Source organism: Choloepus didactylus, chromosome 17 (assembly GCF_015220235.1).
Source record: "Choloepus didactylus isolate mChoDid1 chromosome 17, mChoDid1.pri, whole genome shotgun sequence".
NCBI classification, from domain to species: Eukaryota; Metazoa; Chordata; class Mammalia; order Pilosa; family Megalonychidae; genus Choloepus; species Choloepus didactylus.
Genome location: NC_051323.1, coordinates 53450332 through 53468524, shown reverse-complemented (window position 1 = coordinate 53468524; position 18193 = coordinate 53450332). Strand labels below are relative to the sequence as shown.

At 39.8% G+C, this 18193-nt stretch overlaps 1 protein-coding gene across 5 annotated transcripts in view; it reads left to right on the top strand.

Annotated features, from left to right (window-relative positions):
- Positions 1–18193, top strand: part of ARHGEF33 (Rho guanine nucleotide exchange factor 33) — an 87367-nt gene that overhangs the window by 52044 nt on the left and 17130 nt on the right. For all 5 annotated transcript variants that reach the window (XM_037807286.1, XM_037807285.1, XM_037807284.1 and 2 more), the window contains 6 exons: positions 3526–3655; positions 8642–8774; positions 11685–11768; positions 13147–13230; positions 15528–15676; positions 16655–16819. In XM_037807286.1, coding sequence (XP_037663214.1) covers positions 3526–3655; positions 8642–8774; positions 11685–11768; positions 13147–13230; positions 15528–15676; positions 16655–16819 — 745 coding nt within the window. The remainder of the gene's footprint in view (positions 1–3525; positions 3656–8641; positions 8775–11684; positions 11769–13146; positions 13231–15527; positions 15677–16654; positions 16820–18193) is intronic.

Sequence of the window (18193 nt, the reverse complement as noted above, 5' to 3'; positions counted from 1 at the left end):
TCCCTCCCTCCCTCCTTCCTTCTCTCCTTTTCTTTCCTCTTGTTGATGCCTTAGTCTGGACTCTTCTATGGCTTTAGCACTGTATCTTGGTAACCTAATACATCCCCTTTATGAAAGCCAATCCATTTCTGATATTTTGTACAACGGCACCATACCTACCCAATGAACCACTCTTCTGACTGCTGTCACCATAAATTAGTTTTGCCTGCTCTTGTACTTCATATGAATGGAATCATAGAATGTGCACTCTTTTGTGTCTGGTTTCTTTCTCTTAACATTATGTTTTTAAGATTCATCCTTATTATTGCATGTAATTCATTCAATAGTTCATTCCTTTTTATTAATGAGTAATACCCCACTGAATTAATTTTCCACAATTTTTACCTTATGTCCTGTTGATGGACATTTCGATTATTTACAGTTTGGAGCTATTATGAAATATAACAGCTATGAATGGTCTTATAAAAGTCTTTTTTGAATGTATGGCTATATTTCTCTTGGCTATATACCCAGGAGTAGAATCCTTTGAATATGTTTGACTTTAAGATAAAATGTCGAGTAGTTTTCCATCAGCAAGTCATGAGAGTTTCCGTTGCTTCACATCCTTCCTAAACACTTGGTATGATCAGGTTCTTAAATTTTAGCCATTCTTGTGGGTGTGTAGTAGTATCATATTGTAGTTTAATTTGCACAACTCTGATGACTGATGATATTGAGCATCTTTTCATATGCTTATTGTTCATTCATATTTCTTTTTTTTGTGTGTGTGAAGTGCCTGTTTAAGTCTTTTGGCCAATTTTTTAATTGTTTTTTTTTTTTTGGCCTTTCATTATTGATATGTAGGATTTCTCAATATATTCTGGATATGAGTCCTTTGTCAGATATATGTGTGGAGAATATTTTACTCCAGTCTGTGGCTTACCTTTTCACTTACTTAATAGTCTTTTGTTAACCAAAAGTTTTTAATTTTGATGAAGTCCAATTATCAATTAAAACAATTCTTTAATAGCTTTGGTTTTTTTTTAAATAGCTGTGACTATAGTATCCTCCCAAGAAATCTTGTCCAAGGCCATGAAGATATTCTCCTATGTTTTCTTCTAAAATCCTTATGGTTTTAGCTTTAACATTTAGGCCTGTCTTGAATTAATTTTGATGAATGGTGGGAGGGTAGGGGTCTGGGTTTATTCATTCCCCATATGGCTATCCATTGTTTCATCACCATTTATTGAAAATAACTTCCTTTCCCCACTGAATTGCTTGGAGTAAGTCACATGACCACATATGGGTGGGTCTAATTCTGGGCTCCATATTATTTTTATTCCAATTAGCAGAGTATTGATATCTTGATGATATTGAGTCTTCCAATCCAAGAATATGGTCTTCCTATTTATACAGGTTTTCTTTAATTTTTCTCAACAATGTAACACAATATCTTTTCATTTACATTCTTTTTTTCTAAGGCACTTGCCCTAGAGACCTCTGTCTTCCTGTTCTACTTGGACAGTCATCCTGGGACTTCCCAGTCTTCCTAGAAATTCCCTTCACCTCTCTCTTATGTTAGATTCCTGGTTTGTTTGTTTGTTTTTTAACCTCATGTGTCCTTCTTTCTTGGTTTACTACCTTGTTGTGATGGACTTATTATCTAATAGATTCCACATACTTGGAAGATAATTTGAATATAAAATACTTTTCCCTTATAATTTTGAAACAATTGTTACATTGCCATCTAGCTTCCAATGTTGCTTTTGAGAGAAGTCCAGTATTATTCTGACCCACAATCCTTTGTAAGTTAGCTGATTTTTCTTTTGGTTACTTTTATGAACTCTCTATCCTTGGTGTGCTAAAGTTTCACAGTAATACAGTGTGCCTCACAGTGATATGAGAGTCTTTTTTGTTAATTGTGCTGGGCACTCAGTGGGCCTTTTCCTCTGGAAATCTTTTTTTTTTTTTTCTTTTTTCTATTACTGATTTGATCTTATCCTCACTTTCATATTCTCTCCTTACCTAAAACTTCCAGCATTGGATCTCTTGGATTGATTTTCTCAATTGCCATCTTTTTTTCTTTTATTGTTCTTCAATATGTCTTCTATTTTGGGGGAGATTTCCTTGACTCTTACCTACCTTTTAATTTTTGCTATTTTTTTTAAAAAAATCAAAGTGTTTTCTTCTTTTTTTCCCTGATTGTTCTCTCTTTTAAAATACAGCACCCTGTAATTATTAAGCAGCTGGAATATTTTCTCATATCTCTTTGAGGAGATTAATTATAAGATTTTTTTGAAGTCTTCTTTTGTTTCCTGCATTGTCTCTGTTTCCTTAGGGTTCCCTTTTTCTGTTGTTATTTTTTTTAAATATGTATACACATTTTTTCTCTTTATTTTATATTGAAAGCTTTCTTTACATGTCTAACAATTGTTGGCTAATTATTTATTTATAAGAGAGAGGCTCTGAAAAAAAGAACACCTGAAAATTCTGTATTGACTGAGCTTGTCAAGAAATGAGCTTTAATAAATGTTGGTTAGTCAGGTGGCAAATTAACTTTTCCATAGAGTCTCTCTTCATGTCAGTGTCTGAAGGTCTTTTTTCCTCAGGGAGTTCAGTGTCTCAGGAGTGGGGTCCTCGAATCCTTGCTGGAGAGTGTGGGCTTGGCTGCTGGCAGTCTGGGACCTGCAGGGGAAGGGGCTGAGAGCTGTCTGACTCCTCAGTACCCAAGCCACCTGAGTCATTTTGTTTTCAGTCTTGTGTCTCAACTCTGCCCTCCACTATGCTGATTTCTTTAGCCCAGATCTAGTTTAATTTTTCCCATATCTCACAGGATAGAAGTGAGGAAGTCATCTGGCATGGGGTGGGAGGGGGAGACCAGGGGACTTTACGTAGATCTTCAACTTCCCTTCCTGTTTTCAGCACTGCCAACTATTTGCACTTTCTGTGGTGCCTTGGTGCCTCCAATTTTTGAGACTTTCTGCTTTTCAGCAGATTTCCCATCTGCAGATGGGAATACTAAGGTTTTGTGCCCTCTGCTTTGCTGAATCAATTATCATGCCTCCACTCTGCTTTCTATCTTCCAAAAACTTGCTGATGTTCCTTTTTATTGCTTTCTATTGAGAAGGAATATTTAACAAAAATTCCTTTTTTGGATAAAACTTAAAATATAAAATAGGACTGTACAACACAGTGAACCCTATTGTAAACAATGAACTATAGTTAATTGTACAATTATAAAAATAGTAAAATTATAAAAATGTTCTTTCATGAACCACCCTAATGCAAGGTGTTAATAATAGCGTGGCATGTGGGGAGGAAAATATACCCTAATGTAAACTATGGACTACAGTTAATAGTACAATTATAATATTCTTTCATCAGTTGTAACAAAGGTATCACACTTATGCAAAGTGTTAATAGTGTGTGGGGGGGGTGGAGGGAGATATATGGGAATGTCATATTTTTACATGATTTTTCCTTAAACCTACAACTTCTCTAATAAAAAAATTTTTTTTTAATTCCCTCTTTGGTTTGTTTTTAAAGCTAAAAGACAGACTGTAGCTCTAGAATTGCTCGAATCAGAAAGAAAATATGTCATTAACATCTCTCTAATCCTGAAGATAAAGGCAACATTCCAGGGGTCTGATGGCAAGAGGAATTCCAAAGAGAGAAGGTATCTGTGTATTCATTGCTTTTGCTTTTCCGAGTGATTAGGATTTAGGTAAGTTGTTTATCGTGTCCACTTTGGGGATTCTGGGGCTTATGAAAAGTTCTAGAAACAGTCTTGGAAAAGAGAACAGGCAGTGGTGGCAGGTAACCCCTGGCAAGCCTCAAAATTAGATTTCAGCAGGTAAAAATATGAGTATAGACTTCTGGGCCTTTAGAGTCCCTGGAGTGTCTGTTAAGAACCTAAAGGGCGAATAAATGCTACAAGGAGGGAAGCCTTGCTCTCTGTGTTGCCATCTGCCTGTCCCCGGGGAATCTCAGGTCTCACCAAGGGACACGTGAATGGATGTGGTGGAGGGAGGACACACTAAGTGGTTGTCAGATAAATGATACAGAGTTGATATCACTCTGACCTTAGACCTGTTTAAGCACGTGTGTTGTGGGCCGATGTTTCCAAAGGGTCTGTAATGTACTGGAACAACTTGGTAGCTCCAAGGTTATAACACTTCTCCATGTATAGCTGTCTATTGTCTTTAGATTTTCTCTGCTTTCTTTTCTGTTGTGAGAAAGCAGGAAGGAGAAAAGTACGATTTGGAGAAAAAGACTAATTTAATGAAGATGTAGTCACTCAGATTAATTGAGGAAAAGGCCAAAGTGAATGGGAAATCTAGATTATTAGTGGACAAATATTGCATTATTTACTTTCAATATTTCATCAGGTGATATACGCTGATGTTTCATAAATTATAACTCTATCCAGGGAAGCCCCTCATCATAGTCTCCTGCTCCTTATCATCCCCCCCCCAGTTTTACTTGGCTTTGCAGCTGCCAGCAATATACCTAGTCACCAAAACATACTGCTGCTCGTATCTAAATGACTGAGGTGAGGAAACATTCCCTGACAAACCCACAAGTGGCTTGACTATTTGCAGGAATTATTTTATTACAAAACCAAGGTGAACAAAATACAAAACAACAAAGAACAGAAAGGATGACATGGCATGGCTAAAGCTGTGACCGGGTGAGGCTCTGGGCCGGGCATCACCTTCTCTCAGTGGCCACCCAGATCCTTACTGGCCCCTCCTTCCCCCTTTGGTCACTTGATTCTCCCTCCTGGACCTCAGTCCAGCTTGCAGGGCCTCCCAGATGCCTCTTCTACTCTACCCATTTGGCTTGTCTTGAAGGCTGCTGGATATCTTGCTGTTGCCAAAGACCTGCTCAGTTTACATCAACCAAATCTAAAGGCAGGTCTACCTTTTGGTGTGGCTTTGCTTCCACATCTAAGATTCTAAGCCAGCAGCATCTCTTCCTAGCCTGAAAATTTGGAGGAGCGGGCAGTAGAGATGAGGGGAGAGAAAGAAGGAATTGCTTACTCTGCAACCTAGTAACCAGGCCCTGTGCTGGGCGCTTCATTTAGAACTTTATTAAATTTTCACAAGGACCCTCTGGGTCCTACCTTACAAATGAACAAACTAAGGCCCAGAGAGGTTTAAAGCCACCTAATCCATTGGTGCCAGAATTCAACCCAGGCCTGTCTGACCTTCAGTCTTGAGCTCTTTACACTTTGCATCTTCTGTCCTTCTCTAAGGACCTCATGGATTCATAGACACCACTGTGACCACAAAAGCAATATTCCCAGTTTCTCAGATAGCCAGAAGCAGACTTTCTGTCCCTTCCTGTTTCAAAAACCAGGCTTCCCTTTTAAACAGCCCACAAGTTTGTACTTTGGGTCCTAGCTGACTAGGCAAGTAGGGATGCTAGCTATGTTCTTAGCTTGCTGAGGTGTCAAGACCTCTCCTACCTCTTGTCATTTCCTACTTCTTTTGGATGTTCTCTCAGGATGTTCACTGAGGAAGGAGTGGACCTTTTCCCCAAATCCAATGAGATTAAAACATTAAAATTAGCATACAATCCTCAATGAAATAAAGATAATAGTTATTTCCTCATGTCTGTGATAATGCTATTAATAGTAGTTATTTGCTAAGCTAACCCTCTTTTTTTTTTTTTTTTGTAGACCAAGCAGAGAAAAGCTTCATCCTAATTCAATTTGAATATTCCTCTTACTTAGTACTAAATATGAAGTCCCTGGTTCTGAGCTCTGCATTTTTGCCATTTTTCTACCCTAGGGTTAGATTTTTCATTACCCTCTTTTGCTTGCTATGTTTCTTCTTTTTTTTTCTAAGCTTTTCTAAGCCTCCCTATGTACTTTAAATAGACCAGCTGGATGAAATGCAGAACAGAATGAGATTATTCCTTTTCCCTATTGACATGCTTCCTCATACAAAGATGAAAATAAATTTATTTAACATCGGCTGCCTTTCCTGTCACAAACCTCAAGACCTCAGTGCTTCCTACCCCTGTTGGAAAGTAACCTGAGGGTAAAAATAACCTCTTACACCTACAACTTGACACTCAAACAAACCTATAAAATAAAACTTTACGTTTTTCCCTAGAAAAAGCTGAAGCACTCAAGAGCCTCCTGGGCCTGTCCAAGCACCCCTGCCCCTGGCTCACAGCCCTGGAAGCTGCAGGCAGACAGGGCTGGGCAGAGCCTGCAGTTCCTCATTTATTTGTTTGAGGGCCACAGAAGTTGGAGTTCTTCATGGCTTCTTTCTGGTCTGATTCACCCAGACAGAGGCACAGCCTCAGGATCAAACAGTCTTCTCTGACCACTCATGAGACAGGGGCAGCCAAACAGCCTCACAAGCTCATCTCCCAGTGCCACATTCGAGAACTCAACAAGCTTTAGGCCACGTGTCACCACCAGGGGGCACATCAAATACAGGGGGCACATCAAATACAGTCACAGCCTGCTGCTGAGGCTCAGCAGTGATTCTGGCAAGAGCTAAGTTATTAATTTGAAACTCTAAGTGCATTTTCCTTGATTGCTTTTTTTTCTCCACCCCTGTTTAAGTACTGTAAAGTGGGAGTTGAAATAACTTTGAAGGTTTTAAAAAGAATAGACTACTAATGTTGTCATAACTTTACCCCCAGTAAGGAAAAATCGAAAAGAAACTGAGCAATGAATACTTTTGTCTTCGTGAAAAAGAGTCTGCTTCTGGAGTCAGACCTGGCTCAAAGCAAAACAGTGGAATTGATTAAGTGTGTCTGTACTTCTTGCCCTTTTTCTCTCTTTGCTTTCCATCTCCTGGCTCACCCCTCCACATTCTTCCTTGATTTCAAATAACCTCGTTAAATTAAAAAAAAAAAATTAAGTCATTTTTCCAATATTTGGTACCAAACCCATCATAGGCTGTTGCTCTTAATGTAACTTATATGCTTCCAAGATACTTGATAGGAGCCTTCTCTGATCCCACCCATTATTTCAAACAGTTACGCAGTGGGCAGACGAGGAAGGCATTGGTACCAGCTCTCCAACTCTGCAGGCAACTGGTCATAGTGTAGCAGGAGGCAGCTCTTTAGAAGGAAAGAAGAAAGACGGAAGGAAAGAAAGAAAGAAAAAGAAAAAAAAAATCCAAGGCTTATTATATAACCTGTACTGGACAACTCATCAAAAGTCTTATCCCACCACAGTACCTTAGCATCCTTCATGTCACACCAGAAATACTACCCAAAGCCTTTTGTAGACTGGATGGGGAGCAATCTTTCAGCTAGGTCCTGCCAGTGCAGTAGTTTCACTCTTTCAGTGAGACCCTTCAGGTTTACAGTCTTCTCTCAGTCAGTGGCTCCTAGCCACCCCTCCAGGTTCCCCTCTGATTTGGACAGGAATTGCTCAGCCCTTCCTGTCCCACAGCTCCAGCAGTGAGAGCTCAGCTCAGGAGGCCTCCTCTTGTGTGTTTGATGGAGCAGCTGGCCTCACAGATGCAGAAGCTCATGGCACAGGAAGGATAGAGGAAGAGAGATGAGAGTGAAAGGAATCCTTGTATCTTTTCGCAGGGCTGGGTACCCTGTTTGGGGCTGTATGTGCTTTCTGAGCTACAGCCACAGGGGAGCATTTGCTTTGCTTGGAGATAGGTTGAGCAAACCAGTCCTCCCAATCTAGTGTCCTTCCTGCTGTTCTCAACAAAGTTCTGCTTGTTTAGGGTTGGCAAAGCACCCCCATTTCCCACTAATTTACTCTCACTAGACCCTGGGGAAATATTCAAATAAGGTAGGTCCTAGTGACAAGCAGGTGAACTTGCGGTCTTGAAAGCACATGGAAACCGACCTTCAATTCTCTTCCTTATCCTGTAGGCCTCAGGTCATCCCTCCCTTTCCATTCTTTCCCGCTTTCTTCTTCCTCCCATGACTCTCTTCCTATCCCTCCTCCCTGTTTCCCCTTCTCTGCCTTCTCTCTTTCTCCCTTCATTCACTCTGAAAAAAATGAGGCACACTGAGCCACAGAGAGGGATGTGAGATAGGAATGGAGCTCTGTGAAACTCCAGGAAGTGACAGGGCAGGCCTGGTCTGTACCCTCTCCAGGAAAAACTCTGTCCTTGTCCCAGAACTCCTCTTAGAAACTGAAGGAAAGGGAAGAAGGAAAATTCTTATACCCCCAAAGCCCTGAGCTTTTGGTTGCCAGCTTTAAACAATTTTTTTCCTACTTATCTAAGTAGCCATCTCTGACCCTGTGGCTAGGAATGACAAGTGCCACCTTAGTGCTGTCATGTACAACACTAATTAGAATAGACTAGGTTGCACATCAAATGGGGATAATTTTAAAACATTGAAAAACATTCCCTTTGGAATTTCCACTGAGTGTCATCTGAATGAGAGTGCACCAGTTTAGGTTTAAAAAGTTCATTCAGGTCATGTGCTCTTTGTTAGTCACTACATATTTGTACAGGGGTCATCAGTCAAGGGGTCTTTTTGTAGTCTGAGGAGATCTGCTATGAGGTCTACAAAGACAAACTTTTTTTTCTGAATCCTAAATGAGTAAGTGTGACTTGGACTATTATGGCTGACTGGGAAAACAGGACCTGCTGCATTTATTTTTGTAGAGTCTTTTCTTCTCTACACCTGGTTTGTGTCATTATCTCTATTCTGTTTCAAGCCTCTTCCCTGGCTCTTTACGGTACCTTGTCCAGCAGCACCTGGATTTACTTCACGCCTTGCAGGAAAGGGTCCTGAAGTGGCCACGCCAGGGAGTCCTTGGAGATTTATTCCTTAAGTTGACAAATGATGAGGTATGTTTTTTTTTTGTTGTTTTTTTTTTCAAATCTTCTATAAACTAGAATTACGTAGCTCTGTGTCTCACTTATCTCTTTTATTTTTATAATTCAGTTTTATTGAAATATATATACATACCATACAGTCATCCATGGTATACAATCAACTGTTCACAGTACGATCATATAGTTATGCATTCATCTCCACAATCTATTTCTGAATATTTTCCTTACATCAGAAGAATCAGAGTAAGAATAAAAAATAAAAGTAAAAAAAGAACACCCAAATCACCCCCCCATCCCACCCTATTTGTCATTTAGTTTTTATCGCCATTTCTCTACTCATCCATCCATACACTAGATAAAGAGAGTGTGATCCACAAGGTTTTCACAATCACACTGTCACCCCTTGTAATCTACAATATTATATAATCGTCTTCAGGAGTCCAGACTACTGGGTTGGAGTTTGGTAGTTTCAGGTATTTACTTCTAGCTATTCCAATACATTAAAACCTAAGAGGTGTTATCTATATAGTGCATAAGAATGTCCACCAGAGTGACCTCTTGACTCCACTTGAAATCTCTCAGCCACTGAAAGTATTTCATCTCATTTTGCATCCCCCTTTTGGTCAAGAAGATATTCTCAATCCCACGATGCCGGGTCCAGATTCATCCCCAGGAGTCATATGCTGCATTGCCAGGGAGATTTACACCCCTGGGAGTTGGGTCCCACGTAGTTGGGAGGGCAGTGAGTTCACCTGCTGAGGTGGCTCAGTTAGAGAGAGAGAGGGCCACATCTGAGCAACAAAGAGGTACTCAGGGGGGGACTCTTAGGCACAATTATATGCAAGCTTAGCCTCTCCTTTGCAGTAACGAGCCCCACAAGGGCAAGTCCCACGATAGAGGGCTCGGCACATCAAACTGCTGGTCCCAATGTTTGTGACAACATCAACACCAGTCCAGGTGAGGAAGTCCAACACTTCTGCACCTTCCCCCAGGTCCTTGGGGTGGGAGGGGCTGTAAGTATATTTTTTATTCTCTGCCCAAATTACTTTGGGATGTGTCACTATTTCACTCTAACCTATACCAACCCACCGTATCTTACTTCCTATTCAAAGCTCCATGCAATCATGTCACTTGTTTCTTCTTAAAAGAGAATCTAGAATCAGTGAATTTCAGAGCTGGAGGAGGGAGATCTCCTCTAACCTCATTCTACAGTTAGTGGAATAAGGTCCAGAGAGATTAAAAGATTGTGGAAAAACACAGCTGGCCAGGGAATTGTAGATCTGTGCCTAGAACCCAGGTCTTTTAGCTTCTAGTTCATCACTTTCCATATTGTGTTTAGAGTATACAGTATATAGACTGTATATAATATACTGTCTATAGTATATAATACCATACTGACCCCACTGAATATACATGTGTATGTATGTGTGGGTCTGTACACACATATGTACATACTTATGTATCAAATGAATATATAAGGATTTGGATATACATATTTTCACACACAATTTTCATTCCTTAATGAACTTTAAAAATGTGATGGGTGGCTATTTGTCTTGGATGTTTTTGTTTTCACTTCCTTGGAGAACGGGTGCTAAGTTTTGAAGTCTCTCTAATGTTCTACACCAGAAAATATGATCCAGGCCAGAGTTGTAAATTCAAATGTCTAAAAAGACCAGAAAGTGACATAAATAAGCTGAATGTAATACAGCGTGGACCTACGGGAAGTATGCTGAAGTGAAGCATATGTACTTTTCTACAAGGAATAGTTACTCAGCTTTATTCAATTATTATGCAGAAAAGGAGAACTAGACTTGTCAGATCTTCTTATATTTTTAAGAGAAGCTGGAAATCCAATTTGTGTGAAATTTTCTTATTTTTAAAATATTGTGTGGGTCAATTAAAATTGATCTGCACGATTGTATAGCAATGTAGCTTACAGGGGGTGACTGTGATTGTGGAAGGCTTGTGAATCACACTCCCTTTATCCAGTGTATGGATGGATGAGTAGAAAAATGGGGACAAAAACCAAATGAAAAATAGGGTGGGATGGGGAGGATGATTTGGGTGTTCTTTTTACCTTTATTTTTTATTCTTATTTTTACTTTTTCTGGTGTAAGGAATATGTTCAAAAAATAGATTGGAGTGATGAATGCACAACTATGTGATGGTACTGTGAACAGTTGGCTGTACACCGTGGATGATTGTATGATATGTGAATATACCTCAATAAAACTGAATTTTAAAAAAACTGGTCTGCAGGCCAGATTTTGCCTGTAATCAACTTCTGTATATCAATGATTCTCAACCATGGGTTAACAATACAAAGTTTACAAATGATTTATTTGTACAGTTGAGTGAATTTAACTTTATAATTCTAATGTCACTTTTATTCACTGGTACTCAGTATACTTTCTTAAATTGAGAATTGTTATCTCTATGGAAATAGAACTGTGGAAGCTGAGAATTATTTTCCTGAGGCAATAATGCATCGGTGAATCTACCTTGTCTTGGTTGGAAAAGTTGAGAACCACTGGGCTAGACAATAGTAGGTGGGTTGGGAAAATTCCTCATTTGGGTGTAGATGAGTGAAATTAAAAGGAATTACAAAAACAAAATGTGCTTTTTAATCATTTAGTAATTTTTAAATTCTTTTTCAACTTACATGACCCATCCAGCCCCCGCCCCTTTACCTTTGTTTCTCATTAAAACAGGCCTATTAAATTTTGGTTCCCAAGCCCATAGAGATGTTTATCATAAAAGCAAAAATTTTTTTTTAAAAAGATGAATTAAAACCCAAAAAGATATTAATGAAAACGAAAGAATGGTTATGATAAACTCTGCAAAGTACTCCTTTTTAATATACATGGCTCCCTCCCTGTTTTCAGGTTCTTACCATGCATTTTTGTATTTGTTTTCAAGAATAATTTCTTGGATTATTATGTTGCCTACCTGAGGGACCTGCCTGAATGCATCTCTTTGGTTCACGTTGTTGTTCTGAAGGAGGTGAGTTATATGCACGTATGCGCTCTCCTTTGTTTACTCTTGTAGCTGCTGGCCATCATATTGTAAGTAAGGCACTTGCACTTTTGAGCTGGCTTTCCAGGCTAGGGGTTGCCTTCAACAGAGCTGCTGACATCCCGACCTGGGGCGAAAGGAGCCGACTTTAAAGATCAGTGATGTTGCTTTGGTCCTTGCCTTGTCTTACCAACCCTCTGTTCCATTCCATTGCAACTATGAACAAACTAAATCAAATGTTCTAAGCAGAGATCTTTAGACTGCAGCTTGCACACTGTATGTGTTTTTTCCAAGCTCAGAAGATAAGAATTCGAATGTTAAACTCAGGTCATCCTGTGTCTGTCAGCTGATAAAATGGTAAAGGGCTCTAGTCATGCAGCTAAGTATTGCTACTGCATTGATATATTGGGTGCTCAATAAACACATATAAATATATAAGAATTCTAGTTAATTTAGGTCAATAGGAACAAACAGTATTAGAAGTCCTAAAGCTGAGAGTTCATCAAGCTTCACAAGAGGTGAGGGCTTCTGTTTTATTAACTTTCTACTTCTACCCTCCCACCAGTTCTCATTCAGTGCAATGCCTGTCACATGTTAGCACTCAGCAAATATTTTGGAATGGAAAAGGAAGAGAAGGAAAAGGAAGGGACATGGAGAAAACCCAATGTTTTCTGCTGTGGGGCCAGCTGACCAGTTTCCATTCACACTCCCTTCTCCACTCTCATGAGGCCCCAGTTGATGGGTGGAGTCTATTAGTAAAACCATTGTAATGATTACTTCCTGGAGAACTTTAATGAATTCATTGAACTCAACCATAATCTGAGCACCCACTTCTGTCTAGCATTGTGCCAAGATGGGGGGTACTGAGGGAGTAGTCTGGAAAGTTGGGTGGATTCAAAAGTAGTGTATGATTCTTTCATCAACAGTAACAAATGTACCACACCAATATTATGGGTCAATAATAGCGGGGAGGGGGGGAGGGGGATAAGGTGTATGGAACGATTTGGGTCTTCTTGTTTATTTTTATTTCTTTTCTGGAGTAATGAAAATGTCCTAAAATTGATCACAGGGCTGTACGCATAACTGTGTGATGATACTGGGAGCCAGTGATTGTATACTTCAGATGGTTTGTATGGTGTGTGAATATATCTCAATAAAATTGCATTAAAAAAAGAGAAGTATATGATATGCTCCCTGGTGGAGAAGAGCTGTCTCCTCGGGCATATTTCTGAACATGTGGCTCTCCAATGAGAGATCAATGCTGTGTGACAACCCAGAGGAAGAAAATGCTGGTGGGACTGACCCTGGGGCTTTGCCACCAGAGTTGGAGGGACACTGAGGATGACTCCACCTTTCTTTCTTTCAGGGTGATGAGGAAATTAAGTCTGACATCTACACACTGTTTTTTCACATAGTCCAGCGCATCCCTGAATACCTGATCCATCTGCAGGTAGGCATGGGTGGGCAAGCCACCAACCTGATTTTTATACTAAACCATTGCTTTTGACTTCTAACTGAGAAACACTATAAAGGGGCAAAGAATCATTAATATATCCAAGGAATGTTTAAATGATTTAGATTGTTATGATTACCCCATCCCCACCCTGTGGTATGAACTAAAATCTCTACCTCCAACAATTTTTGGCTTATGATGCCTGCTTTTGAAGTTTTATCTTCATTTATCAGTAATCTCTACCTCTGCTGATCTAGGATCTTTAAAGTGTGCTTCCTGCTAGGCTCAGTCCCTTACACCTTGGTTCTTCAGCCACCTTAATAGTCACCTGGCATCTAGAAAATATCTATCTAACAACTATTCTGACTACATACTTCCTTTTGGCTTGGGCCCAAGGGTCTACTAACCATTGCTCATGTGCTATATCACAGAAGAAGCTGACTTCTTCATACCATTTACCCACAGAGCATGTAGCATGCCAGAGGAAGTCGAGTCCAGAGACAGGTTCAGTAGCACTTGCCAGCCTGACTTCGTCCCACCCCCACCTGTTTTGGTTTAATGGCTGATTGATCTTCCTAAGTAACTCAGAATCTTACTTAATTCAAACTCTTAGAAATGCTTGGGATTATTCTCAGGCAGAATTAGCCTAGTATCAATAGTAAAAGGACTTTCAATTATATATGGTTTTAAATTTTTGTTATTTTTTTCATTTGCCCTTTTAACCATTTTTAAGTGTAAGATTCTGTGACATTCATTACATTCATAATGTTGTGTGACTATCACCACTACCTATTTCCAAAATTTTTATCACCCAAAACAGAAACTCTGTATCTGTTAAACAATAACTCCCCATTCCTCACTCCCCCTGGTCCCTAGTAATCTCTAATATACGTTCTGTCTCTGTGAGTTTGCCTATTCTAGATATTTCACATACAATCTTTATCCTTTTGAGTCTGGCTTATCTCACTTAGCATAATGTTTTCAAGGTTCATCTATGTTATAGCATGTGTCAGAACTTCATTTATTTTTGTGGCTGAATAATATTTCATTGTATGGAAATACCACATTTTGTTTATCCATTCATATGTTGATTGACACATTTTGTTTCCACCTTTTGGTATTGTGAATAATGCTGCTGTGAACATTGGATTACAGCTATCTGTTTGAGTACCTGTTTTCAGTTCTTTTGGGTGTATACCTAGGAGTAGACTTGCTGGGACATGTGGTAGTTCTATATTTAACTTTTTGAGGCACTGCCAAACTGTTTCCACAGGGGCTGCACTGTTTTACATTCCCACCCGCAAGTATATGAGGGTTGCAATCTCTCCACATCTTTGACACTTGTTATTTTGTTTTATCTCTTTATTTTTATTATAGCCATCCTAGTAGGTGTGAAGTGATATTATGGTTTTAGATTTTAAAAGCATTTTCTCACAATATTCTTATTTAATTCTTTAAACAATCCCATGAGGTATTATTATTACCATTTTTTTTAGATGAGGAAAGAGAGCATCAAAAAGATTAAATAACTTGCCCAAGTTAACACAAAACTAGAACTGAAACCCAGGTCTTGGAAGCAGTAGAGTGTGGCAAATAAGAGCCCTGGTTCTACTGTCTGATTTGAGTTCAAATCCTGGTTCCACTACTCATCACTACATGTGTGACGTGAGGTTTACTTCTCTGTGCCTTGATTTCCCTATTAGTTAAATGGAAGCAATAATTCTACCTATCTAATAGGGTTGTTGTAAAAATTGAATGAGATAATATATGTAAAGGGCTTAGTACCTGGCAATAGGAAGTACTCAATTAACGTTAGCTTTCCTAAACCCAAGTCTAATTCTTGCTGCACTACAGTGGAGTAGGCAATGTAATAGGAGGGGCCACGAGGCCGGACCTGGTTGTAAACATCTCCTCAACCAGCCTGTCGTGATGCCTGGCATTGGTCTGATTCCTGTGGGTTAAGGTACTGTTTATATACAGCAATTGTTAGAATGCTCCCATTTCCTCAGAGATCTACTTTTTGAGATTCTTCTCATTTTTCAGATGGAACAATCTTATGTTCACATCCAAGTCAAACATGGGCAATGGTGACTATTATTTTTCCTTGGTATGATGGACAGAGAACAGCCAGTTTGATCTTTCAGCTAATAATTAAATGGACCATTTGTATTGTTGTTAGTGTTTTGATTAAAAGGCTGTGAAACTCTCACCACAGTTTATGGCAAAGTGTAGAAGAGACAAAACAACTTTTCACTCTAATTATACAACACTGCTTCCTTTTCTCCTTCATCTAGAATGTCCTGAAGTTCACAGAGCAGGAACACCCTGATTATTACCTACTTCTGGTGTGTGTTCAGCGACTCCGAGTATTTATCTCACACTACACCCTGCTGTTTCAATGCAATGAGGATTTGCTTATTCAGAAACGGAAAAAGCTCAAGAAGTAAGGTTCTGATGGTGCAGTCTGGGGATCAATCAAAGGCTTCTGGGAACAAGGATGTAGATCAGCCATTCTGGGTGTCTGTCACAAATACCCACATTGTGTGTGAAGTGGTTCAAATGCAGTGATGGGGGTAGAAGGGAAGTGGGAGGAAGAAGGCTGGCTACGGCAGGGAGGTACCTACTACCTGGAGGAGCTTACTTTAGAAAAATCATTTCATTCTAATGAACCCTTCTTAACTCATGTTGCTGACCACCTCAAAAATAGTTCAGTTCCCCAAACTTGCCAGGTTCAGAATTGCAGTTCAAAGCCAGAACGCAGTTAGCTTCATTAATTTATCAAACATTTATTGAGTGCCTATTGTGTGTCAGGCCCTGTTCTAGGTACTGAAAATACTGCAATGAACAAAACAGACAAAAATCCATGCTCCATGGAGCTTACTTTCTATAACTGGACATTCAGCTAATAAATTAGATGGTGATAAGTACTCTGGACAAAAATAAAGCAAATAGGGGAAAGGAGAGTTTAATAGATTTCACACTAGGAAGAAACAGGAAACAGATCAGGGAAAATCTGGGCATCAGAGGGAACAGAAGCAGCCCATGGCAGAGCTTCCTAATGAACTGGTGGGATTTCTTCAACCTCATCCCAACCCACCTGGAGGAAAACAATAATTTGTGAGTGCTTCAGACCAGAAAAGGATGCCATCTCCCAAGCCTGCTCTCCTCTAATAGAGGATGTCTCCCCCATGCCACCTCCAAGTTCATTTCAGCCAGTTAATCAGCATCCCCACTTTTGCCCAGCAGCCAGCTTGAACCCTATCATATAGGCAACTCGGTTTGTAGAGGTCCTGGGAGACAGAGAGATCTTCAGGGCTGAGTGTCATCTGAGAAACAGTCTACCTGTCTTGGCATAATCTGCATATTCAAAGAGCCAGTTTCCAATTTTCCACCCTGAGAGTTATTACTTCCATTCTGTTAGGTCATCCATGGTGAAGCTGTACAAAGGACTGGCTTCCCAGTGTGCAAATGCTGGACAAGATGCTTCCCCCACTGCAGGCCCTGAGGCTGTCCGTGACAGTGGGATCCACTCAGAAGAGATGCTGCACCCCTACCCTTCTGCTCCCAGTTCTGGTCCTGCTGTCACGTAAGCACCTGTTGCTGGGGAAAAGTTAATGGCAATGACCTTGGGTCCCAGGCAGTCTGTGTGGGATAACATGCCAGCCTGGATTAAAAGTATAACCTATGGGATTTCTCCCCTATCAGACCTATATGTGGGAGGAAGGCAGTAGTGCTAAGGGTCAAGCCTATAGGCTGGAAGTTGCTCCCAACAAATTCACCACACACAACCACTGCCCCCCGCCAGCCTGAGCCTCTTTGGGTTTGGACAATGATAGAGTGGAAGAGTATCGTGAGAGGACAGAAAGGCATTTGACAGCTCCTCAGAAGAGTGGGAACCAAGTTAAAGTCTCCAAAGGGAAAAGGAATCCCAGAAGGGGGACAGAAGAAGTCTGGGCTCAGGATTAAAAACAGACTGAGGTGCCACAGGAAGAATGTTGTTTAGCCCTTCCCAATTCTCCTCGAAGCTCTTTTAGAAAGGGACTTCATAAGTTCCCTTTGCCACTTACGTCTGCTTCTCTGGAAGGTGTTCTGGGCAGTGTTAAGATTTGATAGTCTTTTTTTTTTTTTTTTTTTTTTTTTTTCATTTTTATTGAGATTGTTCAGATATCCAAAGATCCAAAGTGTACAATCACTTGCCCCTGGGTACCCTCATACAGCTGTGCATCCATCACTACACTTAATTTTTGTTCAATTTTTAGAAACTTTTCATTACTCCAGACAAGAAATAAAGTGAAAGATGAAAAAAGAAAAAAAGAAAAGGAATCTCTAATCCTCCCCTATCCCTAACCAACCCCCCTCAATTGTTGACTCCTAGTATTGATATAGTACGTTTGTTACTGTTTATGAAAAAATGTTGAAATACTAACTGTAGTATATAGTTTGTAATAGGTATATAGTTCTTTCCTATATGCCCCTCTATTATTAACTTCTAACTGTATTGTCATACATTTGTTCTGGTTCATGAAGTGATTTCTAGTATTTGTACAGTTGATCATGGACATTGCCCACCATAAGATTCAGTTTTATACATTCCCATCTTTTGACCTCCAGCTTTCCTTCTGGTGACATATATGACTCTGAGCTTCCCCTTTCCACCTCATTCACACACCATTTGGCACTGTTAGTTATTCTCACGTCTTGCTACCAACACCCCTGTTCATTTCCAAACATTTAAGTTCATCCTAATTGAACATTCTGCTCATACTAAGCAACCACTCCCCATTCTTAAGCCTCGTCCTATATATCCTGGTACCTTATATTTCATGTCTATGAGTTTACATATTGTAATTAGTTCCTATCAGTGAGACCCTGCAATAATTGTCCTAATGTGTCTGGCTTATTTCACTCAGTATATTGCCCTCGAGGTTTTGTCATCAACCCTTTTTTTTTAATATGGTTT